This window comes from Camellia sinensis, chromosome 2 (assembly GCF_055761805.1).
Source record: "Camellia sinensis isolate YWXY chromosome 2, ASM5576180v1, whole genome shotgun sequence".
Classification (NCBI taxonomy): Eukaryota; Viridiplantae; Streptophyta; class Magnoliopsida; order Ericales; family Theaceae; genus Camellia; species Camellia sinensis.
This window is the reverse complement of record NC_138962.1, coordinates 21,276,357-21,289,403: the sequence shown is the minus strand read 5'-3', so window position 1 is coordinate 21,289,403 and position 13,047 is coordinate 21,276,357. Positions and strand designations below refer to the sequence as shown.

Below are 13,047 nucleotides of genomic sequence, written 5' to 3'. Positions count from 1 at the left end.
ACATGTAAGCTACATACCAACATGTTAAAGAATGATAGGTTGTTTTCAACAATTTATCAAGCTTTCTGCTCTGTGAAGACAAAAGTATTAGAACCATGCCTAAACCATGTTTCCTCCCAAACCAAATACAGCGTTAATGTGATCACAGAATTAACATATGCACATTCTTCAGCAAAGCCGGTCAGTCAGTAAATACATAGGCTTGCCCTCAAATTCAACTTATTACTTCTATCAAACTACACCAAATATCTTTATGTTGTTGGAATACTACTTACCCCACAAATTTGACATCAGACAATGGCTTGAATGGTTAGAAAAACACATGCAAATTTGATCATGGAACCAACTGATGCTTAGATTATGGACAAACTTAACACTCCTTATGTCATGCATATAGAAATCCAGCAAACATAAACAAGTCAAGCAAGTGCAGGATACATCTTCATTGCCAAATTTCGCATTTGGTAGTGATGATATTGAACCAACCAAATATCATTTGAATTTCAGAGAAGGATAAATTAACCATAGTAATTGATGTAATCTTATCATCAAGTAAGGTCCTAGAATTGCATCCACAATGTGCAGGTTCTGGTTCGTGTTAAATAAATTACCACAAAGTCAAGAAAAGCTTATAGTAGCTCCACACAAGGGAGAAAAGGCTTGAAATAGAATGAGCTCAACCAATTGTGTACTATAAAAACATATGCCTTGCTACAAAATAACACAAAACCATATCATCCACACTTCTGAAAATATTTATACGTCTTCATTAACTTTCATCCATTTCAATGTGAGCGAGACAAATGAATGTGTCTATTATGCTCTGTTCAAATTGTTGTACTACCCACAGATGATCAGACGTTCTTCAACTTGCTTGGCATGTTTTCAAATGAAGGCTGGTGGTGTATGCTATTAGAACCACAAATTGCAATTTAACATTACTGCGAAGTAGCACTTCAGAACATTTCATCTGTTTCTGGGCAACAATGTACTATTGACTGTTTGGATTGAAGACTAAATAGTAAGGACTTATCATGATGAATACAACTCATATATTCGTTGAGCAGCCCATAATCTAGCTGTGTTATATATTTAACTATTGAGAACTGAGATCAAATAAACACAATGGCAAAAAGTGTTAGGTGTGTTATGACACCACCAAACATAGGATTCCACAGTATTGAATATTTTTTATTTTTGGCACAAGAAAAGAACATCATTCATTAATACATATAAAAAGTAACATAGTTCAGGAAACAACCACCAATAACTTGAATAAGCCTTACAAACACTCAAGCAAAAAAAAAAAAACCACCAGAGGTAACATATAGACCTTAATTGAGAACAGACGTGAAGCTAACAGTAGATTGACTAGAGTCTGTCAAGTAGGCCTCTTCATGAGAAGAAGAGACAAAAGAAAATGCTGCAAACCAGGCTAAGGAAAAGGTTGCTGTGAGCAAACTCCGTGGCTGTAGAGATAATTGGCATAAATGAAAAGATTATGCGAGATAACAACTATCCAAAATCAATGGAGCTGCCACCACGTGGATATATTTACTGCCCTTCATCTGCTGAAATAGAGTCAGAGTTAGTAACAATTTTAATATGCAAAAAATTGTGCTTATGAGCCCATTTAAGAGCAGAAACAGATGCCAATAGTGGAGCACAAGGCTTGTGCACAGAACAATCATAAAATTTGGATTTAAAATTCGTTCAAACGTCCAAAAGTTTGGCGCATGGACAATGCCATTAAAATAAAATGTCTAGATATGTAGACTATTTGAACAGTGGTTTTCTCATGAAGTCTATGGAATGCTGAACGAAGTGAACAAATCATCATTTACTTGCAAAACTACAGCAGAGATTGCATATCATATGGCCTTTCCACTTTGATGTTCCCAGGACTAATAGAAGAAGCAAGCGATAATTCATTTTGCATATTCAAACAATAAATGAGGATTGGCCAACAGGATTAACTACAATAGAATTCAGGTCATTTTAATGATAGTTTCAGAATTTGCTAGCACAAAAGTCATTCGAAAGCTAAAACAAGGCAAAGGTGGAATTTTCTTGTACTAAATTCATTGGAATATGTGATTTAAAGTTCAATTGTAAAACTGCTCTTGATACTATTCTCGACTCGTTTAGAATCTGCAATTATCACTGTAACAATAAGTGAAAGCTAGTTGAGGGTCCGTTTGGCAAGGAAGGTTGGGGCTAAAATAACCATAAAAGAAAAAACAGGCTATTTTAGCCACAACAAACAAAATATCACATACAACCCATAATCATTACAGTCTTCTCTCACAAAAAAAGTCAAAAAAGCCAAAAAACCCTTCCCAAACCAAGCTTTTTAGCCCAGGCTAAAATAGTCAAAAAAGCCAAAAAGCCAACCCACTTCCTAAACGGAGGCTAAATATGTTTAACTTCAGCAAATCAAAATCAGTCCACAAGCTTTTCTGCATTTTGAAGATTGTCATAAAATCAAGTTTCCAAGTGGGTTCTTATGCATTGAAGAGTAGTAGGTTGATTTTTGAAAGGGAAAAGGTTGATTCTTTAGTTCTGTCTTTTGTCCACACCCAGCCATTGTACCCTTTGGGCAACCAGGAAGGAAAAAAAAAAATGAGAAACTTAATTTTCTCTACAAGGATGCCTTGTAAACGTTGGAGTATGATTATTATTTATGTTTTTCAAGAAGTGGTGATAGTAGCTAAGAACAAGATTTCACATACTAATTTTCTAACATCTCCATTCTATGAATAAGGACATGTTATTAGATTCATAAATAATACTGGAAAATTTTTTATCCTGCACACACAAACAACATAGGAGAATTGCTTCGTGTGTTGTATGCAAACATAAAACGAGTTACTTAAGTTGTATAAGATCATATTTCTCCAACACCAACTGAGCCATGAGATTGCAACAGTGGCCACTTTGAGAACATCATAAGAATTTTTGAACCAAGTAAGCTTGTTTGATTTCATAACTTAGGATTCATTTTTTAGAAAATTAATTTTTTTGTTTTTACTGAATTTTTTTAATATTTTAAGTAAATTTTTTTTTTAAAATTTTTAGATACACTTAATATAAATATTCTTAAAAAGTATAATATTTGTAAAAAAAATCTTTACAAAATTCACTAAATACCAAAAATACAAAAAAAACAAAACAAAACAAAACAAAATTCAATACATTTTGGTATTCTTGTGTATTTATTGATTTTTTAAAATATTTTTTTATAAATATTTTACTTTTTAGATACATTTAAGTAAGGTGCATCTAAAAAAGTAAAAAAAGTGCTTAAAATTTTAAAAATATTCATTAAAAAAACACGAAAAACAAAAAACTTATTTCTAGAAAATTAAAATCAAATACTCTAAAAAATTCATTTTGACATGGCTTCGAATCATTGAAGTCACAAATATCACCATTTTTTTCTATTTCATTCATAAACTATCATTTTCGTCTATTTAGTTTCTAAAGTTTTGAATTTATGTTTTTGTAGTCCAATTGGAGACAATTATACAAATAAATAATTGTTAAAACTTAATTTGATTAAAAAAAATATTATTTGAGAATTTGAACATCTTAAAACATATAACAAAACACTAATTTTTCTTATTATTTTGAATAAATTACAACCTACAACCAACTTAATGGGTGTTTAATTGTATGATTTAAGTTGTTTAAATTATAAAATTACTTTTTTTTTTTCAATGGTTATTGATTTTTACAATTAGACCACATGAACAAAAATTAGAAATTTAATGGATTAAATAGGCGAAATTGATAGCTTAGGGAAGAAATAAAAAATTAAAAAATGTTGATAGTTTAGAGACAAAAGTGAAATTAACCCTAAACAAAAAGAAGGAAAGGAAAGAAAAGAGAGGGAAAAGAAACTAAAAGCATGGACCAACCAACCAACCTGATGTAAATGTAGGAAGACCCGAGAAAACTCAGTCGTCAATTCTTTAATATGACGGAAGGCACGTGCTGGACTTTGTAGAAGTCCTCTCCTCCTTCTCTAACCCTCTGTTGGAGTGCTTCAGATGCGTATTTAATATTCAATTCACGGAGGGTGGTAATGAACCTCAATCCGTCCGGAATCTCCTTCAATTTTGGGCATTCTATAATTACTAAATAGAAGAGACAGGGCATAGCTCCTTGTTCCACCCTCCACTCCTCCAAGTTTCCAAAGAACTGGAGCTCTAAAGATACGAGTTTCGGAAAACCTCCACCATCACAGCCGCCATAGCCCCCTCCTCCTCCACCGCTGATGCTGGATGGGGCAAAAGAACAAGCCATCTCCTTCCCAATGTAGGTATTCCACAGGAAGAGAGTCCTTAAGTTGGGCAACTTCTCCAATGTTGGCATTGGGTCTTCCTCTAGTTTAGTATTCCACAACGATAACCCGGTGAGATTTGGAGGGAATTGTTCTGGCAATTTATTCAGGGACTCCCACAATGACAATTGGCGAAGATGGTGGTATCCTAAAAGTTGCCTTAAAAGGCTTTGTTCTTCTTCCGTTCGGAAATCTCCTATAATATTGAAGGATGAATATTGCAGAAGGCGGTTTGAATTGTTGAGGATTGGGGATTTCAACATCACGACCAAGTCTTTGGGGGCTACCTCACCTTTGAATTTTCGAAGATTTGTCAGTTCAGATAAGCATCTGACATCACACTTCCTTGCATCAAAGTTTTCTAGCGTCTCCAATTTGCTTAAACCATCCAATCGCAACTTACCTATGCAAGACAGCTTGATTCCATTAGGAAGATATAGATGTCTCAATTGTTTCAACCTCCACAAGACATTGGGTATTCTTAAACTCCCCCGTCCCCTTAAATCTAGGGTTTGGAGGAATCCCAAGTTGCCTATAGAAGAAGGCAAACTATTAATACTAGAATCCCTTATACTTAAATACCTCAAGTGAAGTAGGTTTCCTATTGCTCGCGGGCACTTTTTTTGGTTCCCAGATTTAGGAATTCTTTCAAGGTCTAAAACAGTAAGCAATGTGAGACCCTTGAAGAGTAATTTTAATTTTTGCCAACCAGAACTGTTCAATTTATGGCCAAAAGAGTAAAATTGGCATGATCGGATATGGTTGTGATTCTTCATTTCATGTCTAGATAAGGGAATAACATTTTCACTTTTTATAGAGTTGGCATCATGGTCGCCCAAATAGTACACGACAAGTCTGCGAATTATTGTTAATGATGATGATGAAGGCAGCGCAGAGTCTACCCACGCGAGTTGATGACCAAAGGCTTTAATGTGAACAATCTCGAGAAAATTCTCCTCTTTGGCCTTCAACAAGCACAAGTCTCTCATGAGATCGTGGAGGCGACAAAGTTTGATCCTTTTGCTTAAGCTTGTTAATTGGACTTGAACCATGCATCTCTGGACTAACTCACCCAAGTAACTCATTCCAACATCCAACATTGTTTTCTCTTTTACTTCTACTTGTGTTGGTATCAATGATGGCGACACAATGCCTTCAGCCATCCACATTTGAATCAGTTTTTTTGCGCTAATATCATGATCTTCAGGAAAATGGCTCAAATACAAAAAACATGCCTTAAGATGGTAAGGCAAGTCTTGGTAGCTTAAGGCTAAAATTTCTGTTATTGGGACTCCTGCTCGGCCTCTACCCTTACCTAAGTCATAACTAATGTTTTCACTCACCTCTTTCCAGTCGTTCAGTGTATGTTTTATTGCCAAAAGTCCTCCTAGTACCACAATAGCCAATGGTACACCACCACAATGCTTGACCATTGCCTTCCCTAACTCAATCATTTTTGTGTTTAATGTGAATCCTGCAAAATTAAAGGGGAAAAAAATGCATCTGTTGGTAAGTTTGTACTAGTCTATATGGGCGGTATTGATATAAATAAAAAATAGCAATGTGTATATTAAAAAGAATAATGCTAAGAATACCAATAAATATACCAACGGATTTATTAATTGCAATACAAAAATTATATGTAAGTTTCATCACTTGACGTGAGGTCCACTAACATTGTGTTTAGGCTAAAATTCTTTGTTCCCAAAACTAGAAAAAAATTAAAATGATACACAAAAATGCATTTAGTGGAACTATTTTTAAAATTGATTTTGAGAAAAATCTCAAAATTTTAAACCTTACATAAAAAATGAAAATAATACCAACTTTTAACAAACCAATCTCAAACAAAATTTGAACAAGTTGAACCAGAATTGAGATTAAATAGCATTGTCTCTTTTACTGTCCTAATTTTTAACAAAATATTGTAACATAAGTTGTTTTCATATATATTATATTTGTTATCTAGACAGATTTAGAGCGTGCATCCCTAAGGACATAGGTGTGCATCGTAAGAAAGTTACAATTTTATGCGATGAAAATAATAAATATTTGTAGTGGGTTGTTACCTATAGTGAATTTATGTTGTGCATATGGTGAAGTTATGACTTTCGATTTTTAATGATATTTTATGGTGAGAAAATTTATAAAGAAGATACTATATGCACCCTTTTGAGATGCACATTGTAACCTCATATTATATATAAAAGAAATTATAACAACAACAACAACAACAAAAATCCTAAGATTTGATTTCCGTAACAAATCAAACCTTAACTTTTTAATTGTTTTAATTTAAACCCTAAACTTTTACAATTTATCAATTCTTAATTAGTAGAATAAACATTATACACTTAATCTTAATTAATTAAAGAAAAAATAATATCACGTTATTAAATTGTATTCAAGGTCCCTCTCTCCATTCACATACAACACATAATTTACCTAGAAGCTTGCCATCGTATCAGTGGGAGAGCAGTGGTACTACACAGACCAATTACTATATTAATTAGTATACCAACACATACTATAGCATTGCAACTTCAAAACTATGGACCCCACTTATTATACAAACTACAAAGACTCAAAACCAATAAAATTATGCCACATCATTCGTTAATACACTAATTAATATACCAATTAGTGTGTATAGATCTTAAGAGAAAACAAACATAATAGCATGATTGAAGAGAGAGATACTTTGAATTTACACCATATTTGTTGGTGTGAAGATTAAAGTTTTTAGTGTAGGGATTAATAATAATTAGTTTGTGGCCATGTTTTATTAGTAAATAATAGCATAGGATCAGGATTGTTAATTTATGAACTCACAATCTCATTTTTTATTACAAATTTTATTAACTGGATTACATGTCGACAGACATTCAATTCAAGAAAATTAGCGAATTTTTAATATTGAGAGGGTGTAGGGATCATAATTTCAAGTATGAAATAAGAAAATCAAAATGAATATTAATAAATAGTTATCTCACTAATTTAATTGGATAACTAATCTTATACTAATTCGTAAAATTATTAATTGTTTCACTATTAATCTTGCTAATTAAGCAGGGCCTTAGTTATTCTTGAATTCTACCATAACTGCATGGCCCAAGGTATATATGGTTTGTTTTGTTCTAGTTACTTTATTGGATAAAAGACAGTTTAGTCTTTAAAATATGCATTAATTTTCATTTTAATTAATCCATTAAGTTTTAATTTTGTCATTTTAGTCCTTAAAATTGTCAATTTGAGTCAATTTGGTCATAGGTTTAACGTCCATCAACAGAAATATGAATAAAAGATAGTTTTGTCCCTAAAGTATGCATTTATTTTCATTTTAGTCCCTCAAATTTTAAATTGTCATTTTGGTCCTCAAAGTTGTCAATTTGAGTTAGGACCAAATTGATTCAAATTGACAACTTTAAAGACCAAAATGACAAAATTTAAACTTGAGAGACTAAAATGACAAGAAATGCATACTTTAGAGATAAAAATTATCTTTTATTTATATTTCTATTAATGGACGTTAAATCCAATACCAAATTGACAACTTTGAGGATCAAAATGACAAAATTAAAACCTAAGGGACTCAAATGACAAAGAATAAATACTTTAAGAACTAAAATTGTCATCTATCTTAGTTTTTTATTATTACATGACTAATCATCTTTGTCGATCTAATTTTTGCAGATGTTAAAAGTTTTCTAACAAAAAGCATCTTCAATCGTTCACTAATTTTTTCATTTAATTTGATTTTAAATTCGAGTAAAAAGAATGATTTTATATGAATTATTCATTTTCTTTCATTAAAATCTTTATAAAAATTCCCCTCTTATTCCAAATTTTTGTTTTCATCAAATTTGATGAAAAAAAAAAAATCAACCCCAATGCTTTATTTGTCTAAATTTTCATCAAATTCAAATTTGATTAAGGATTTGATGACTTTTTAATTTGATAAAAAAATTATTTTCCCTTAATTTGATGAGCAATTGACGAAATGAGTGGAGATTAAATACTCTTAAATTTGATGGAAAAAAAAATAAAGGATTAAAAATGTTCTTACAAGAGAGGCTATCTTGGCACATTTTCTCCCCTATTTTCTATTTACAAGTGATATGTGTGTATATATATATATATATTTATATATATAATAAGCTCTTTTTTTCTATGGCTTGCCATTTCTTTTCCTATTTTGCCCTTAGCTTATTTTGGAATTGCTATTATGTCCTTTAGGTGGTTGGTGAAACAATTTGAGTGGTGACATCTTGGAAATTATGTAAGACATTTTGGTTGCCTTGGTTGGGGAGCTTCTATTTGCACATCCCCATTTCCCTCTTTGCACACAATTAATAAAAATTATTTTTATTGTAATTTTATTTTCAAGTGAAATTATTATTATGGACATTAAATAAACATATTCGGAAGTTGAATATCGAAAAAAAGAAAAAAATTTGGAATTCTACTTTTGAACAAGTTGTTTATTTTCGGAATGCAACTTCCGAACCAGTTATTTATTTTCGAAATGTTACTTTCGAACCAATTATTTATTGAAAAAGATGTGTATAGAGTGTAATGGATGTGTGTAAATAGAAGCTCCCCTTCGGTTGGGAAGGTTTGTTTTGGGTTGTCTATTTTGCCCTTAGCTTGTTTGGGAATTTCTTATTTTGACCTTTTATTTTGTATAATTTGCTAATGGTATAACAATTTGAATGAAGGTTTTCTCATAAATATGCAAATATTCTGGTCAATTGTAGAACATAATTTTTTTATTTTTTAACAAATTAAAAATACATCCATAATGTTTGTTTAAAATATGAATAATACAAATTACAAATTAGTTCTATAATAATACAAATTACAACTATCGTTTGTTATAAATTTTAATTTAACCCAATAATCAGAAGAAAAAAAAAACTACTCTCCTACACAATAATAAATTATCAAAATTGTTCGTTGAAAAATATTTCTTATATCATTAAAAACTCAAATGCTTTATTTATTAACAAAATGGTTAACTAAAAGATATTTTCCATAACATTAAAAAATGTTCATTGACTTAAGGATTTATTTATTAATAAAATTGATCATTTGTATATATATGTATTATCTTCTACTTCTTTATTAGTTCAGTTTTTTTTAGATGGGAAATTATCTTATCTCTTTTATATTAAAATGCATACTTTATTTTGTTTATCTTAATGTCTTCACACTTAGTCTTACTGAAAAAGAAAAGAATATAATTATGTTAAAACGATAGGACTTATTATATTTTTTCTAATTGGTATTATTTATAATATAATTTATATAATTCTATCACATATCTAGTGATGTATTCTATTTAATTTCATAAAATCTTACTCTTATTTTTAAAAATTATTAAAATAAAAAACTTAAATATACAGTAATAATAGCCCGTGTCTTGCACGGGCCTTTGTAACTAGTATATATATAAGAACCGCTTAGCTGCTTGAGATTCGTCTTTTCTTTCTGATTTTGCCTTTTCAATTTGAATAATTTACTAATGGTGACCTATATATTGAGTGAATTTTTTTTTTTTTGTAATTACGCAAACATTCTTGGTCAATTATGAAACATAAATCTTTTTATTTTTTAACAAATTACAAATACACCTATAAGGTTTGTTTAAAATAAGAATTGGTCCCATAATATTAGAAATTATAACTACCGTTTGTTATAAATTTTCATTTAACACAATACTCAGTGAAAAAAAAAAAAAAAAACCAATTCTCGTATGCAATAATAAATTATCAAAATTATTTATTGAAAATTATTTCTCATATCATTAAAAACTATTAATTGACTTAACGATTTATTTATTAACAAAATGGTTAACTAAAAAATATTTTTCATATCATTACAAATTGTTAATTTACTTAATGATTTACTTATTAATAAAATTGGTCATTCGTTATGCGAGTATAATTTATATATTGATAAAATTAGTTATTTGTATATATATATATATATGTATTTTCTTTTGCTTCTTTATTAGTTCAGTGAATTATTTTAGTAGTTTTTTTTAGATATGAGAATTATCTTAATATTTGTTTTATATTTATTTGTTGAGAAAAGCTACACGCCATATTTTCTTTTTTTATTTATTTATGAATTCAGAAGAAATGTTAAAGACTCATAAATTCACCTAAAAAGATATGGTAATAAAATTGGAGTCTACATCATTGATTGTATAACAAATAAAAAAATGATACATATCATACCACATAATTCTATTATATATCTAATGATTTGTTCTATGCAATTTCATAAAATAATATTTTAATTTTTAAAAAATTATCAGAATACAAAACTTACATATATTATAATAATAACCTGTATTTTATAGGGGCCTTCTTAAACTAGTGTGTATATATATATATATATATGGGTTTAGAGGAAGTAGATTAGTGTGTGTATAAAAATTTATAAATGCTGAATAATAAAAAATTCACAGTGCTGTAGGGACATATCTCTTATTGGTGTTCACTTGCACCTCATAAATTTTTTATTATTTTTTGCTTCTCACTAATTTTTAATTTCATTGAAAATTATTCTTAAAAACTAGACAATTTGCCTACATAATTATTAAGTTGGTCATCCAACTTGAGAGAGGAGTTGGGCTTAATCAATCATTTTGAAACTAATTTCGATAATTCAAACTGTTCAATTTTTAAGATTCATTGACTAGAATAATCTAGTAAAAGATGAGATGATCAGACATCAATAGTTATATGTCTGAATCACATTTGTTATGAAAAATAGACAACAAATATATTTTCAAAAATAACATCAATTTTTTTGTAATCTAAATATGACTTAAAAATATAGCTATTGATATCTGATTATATTAAATTTTGCATGAATATTCTACCTAATAAATTCTAAAAAAAATGAACAATTTGAATTTACCGAAGTTGGTCCAAAATGAGCCCATCAAAACCAAACTATTCTCTCAAATTGGATTGTCAAATTGAAAAAATTCAAATCCAAAGGGAAAGTAGTTTAAGAAAGACATTTGAAATTTTAAAAGCACATATAATTAATTAGATCGTGTAGGATGTTAATAATTACCGGTACCTTTGTTTCTTCTCAGAAATGTCTTCTCAAATAACTCCCAACTCTCCTTTTCTGTTAAGTGCCTCAATTTATAAAGCACGCATTGTTGATCTACATGCTTGGCAACATTTTCATTGCGAGTTGTTAGCAATATTTTGCTGCCTACCTCTGTAGTATTTGGGAAGCCTGGACTCAAACTATCCCAATCCGCATCCTTCCAAATGTCATCGAGAATCACCAAACATTTATTCTCACTTTGGACTTGATGAAGTTTCTTGACTAGCTCATCATGATTCAACTTTCCAATTGCTTTCCTTTCTTTCTTTGATGGAGTGAGAAGTTTGACAAGAATCCCTTCAAGAACTTCCCTTATATTGCATTGTTGAGATATATAGGCCCAAGCAACATAGTCAAAATGACGCGTAATTTCAATGCGTTTGTAAACCGTCTTGGCAAGGGTGGTCTTGCCAAGACCACCCATCCCCCAAATGGAAACAACTCTATAATGCGTATTCTCCTTCACCAAAAGATCCACTACTGCTTTTACATCTTCTTCTGTGCCGACAACATCCTCCTCAACAATATGGGTATAGGATCGCCTTAATTGTCGCTGCCTCTCAGCCATAGAAGTTGATGATGAACTTTCTCCTACTCCTGTAGAATTTAGTATTCCACAAGTTTGAAAACCCGTTGTGAGGCTATTGGTGATCCTGGTATTAATAGCCTCAATCTCCAACCTAACCTCACGAAGGGCTAAATTTTCCTTGAAGATACACAAATACCTCTTGAGAACGAATGGGAACTGATCTGATCTCCCAATTTTGACGATAAAAGTTGCGATTGCAGCTTCAGCATCATAGGATGCTTCTCTGATCTCAGCAACGCAGTTGCGGATTATAATCCCATCTGCTCCTCCTTTTGGTCTTGCATCTGCAGCTACTAAGAAGCATTGCATCCGATTTAGCTGGGCTTGCAATTGCTCAACTTGAGGCCTCACCCCACCCAAGTTATTCGCTTCCTGGATGAGAAACCCACCCAGACTTTTCACCACAAAGGTTGCAAAAGATAGAGCTACAGATTCCGCCATAGTAATCTCTCACCACCAAAGTGTTCTTTCTTCTTCTTCTTTGACGGGGGTGTACTTGTTACATGGACGACGCAATTACAGTCCGCCCACGCGGTCGACAACCCACATTTATTGACTGTCTGCAAGATTGATAAAGGCCTCAATTGGTATGCTTTATGAAAGAGTTAAAAAAAATAAAGTTGTTTACCAAAAAAAAATAAATAAATAAAGTTTCAAAGATTCGAAGCTTATCTGTTTCAATTTTAAAGAAACTCAATAATGCGTGTGTGGGTCAGATGGCAACGACAGTGACAATAATGAATCCCAACAATTATAGACTTAAAGAGTCGAAGGCCCACCAATTTTGTTGTTTCTGGACCATGTCACATGAAGGATTGCCCACAAATTATTAAAGAAGCGAAGATTGAAATAAATAAATAAATAAATAATTGTTTTCAAATTTTTATTAGTGTCATTATTTATGGAGAAAATTGGTTAATTTAGAGGGTGTCTAAGTATCAGGCTTAGTATATATATATTTTTTTATTGGTGAAAGGTT

The 13,047-nt window shown here is 30.8% G+C and overlaps 1 protein-coding gene across 2 annotated transcripts; it reads right to left on the bottom strand.

The window, feature by feature from the left end:
* Positions 1-1,247: 1,247 nt before the first annotated feature.
* LOC114267323 (putative disease resistance protein At1g50180) lies at positions 1,248-12,823 on the bottom strand. 2 transcript variants are annotated; one of them, XM_028208362.2, is made up of 3 exons: positions 11,444-12,823; positions 3,929-5,819; positions 1,248-1,571 (listed from the first exon to the last, which is right to left on the bottom strand). In XM_028208362.2, the coding sequence occupies exons 1-2, from the start codon at positions 12,507-12,509 to the stop codon at positions 3,967-3,969; spliced, it is 2,919 nt and encodes a 972-aa protein (XP_028064163.2). In that variant the 5' UTR covers positions 12,510-12,823; the 3' UTR covers positions 1,248-1,571; positions 3,929-3,966. The 2 variants fall into 2 exon arrangements, with proteins under 2 accessions (XP_028064163.2, XP_028064164.2); XM_028208363.2 differs by having other exon boundaries at positions 1,248-1,568.
* Positions 12,824-13,047: the final 224 nt, after the last annotated feature.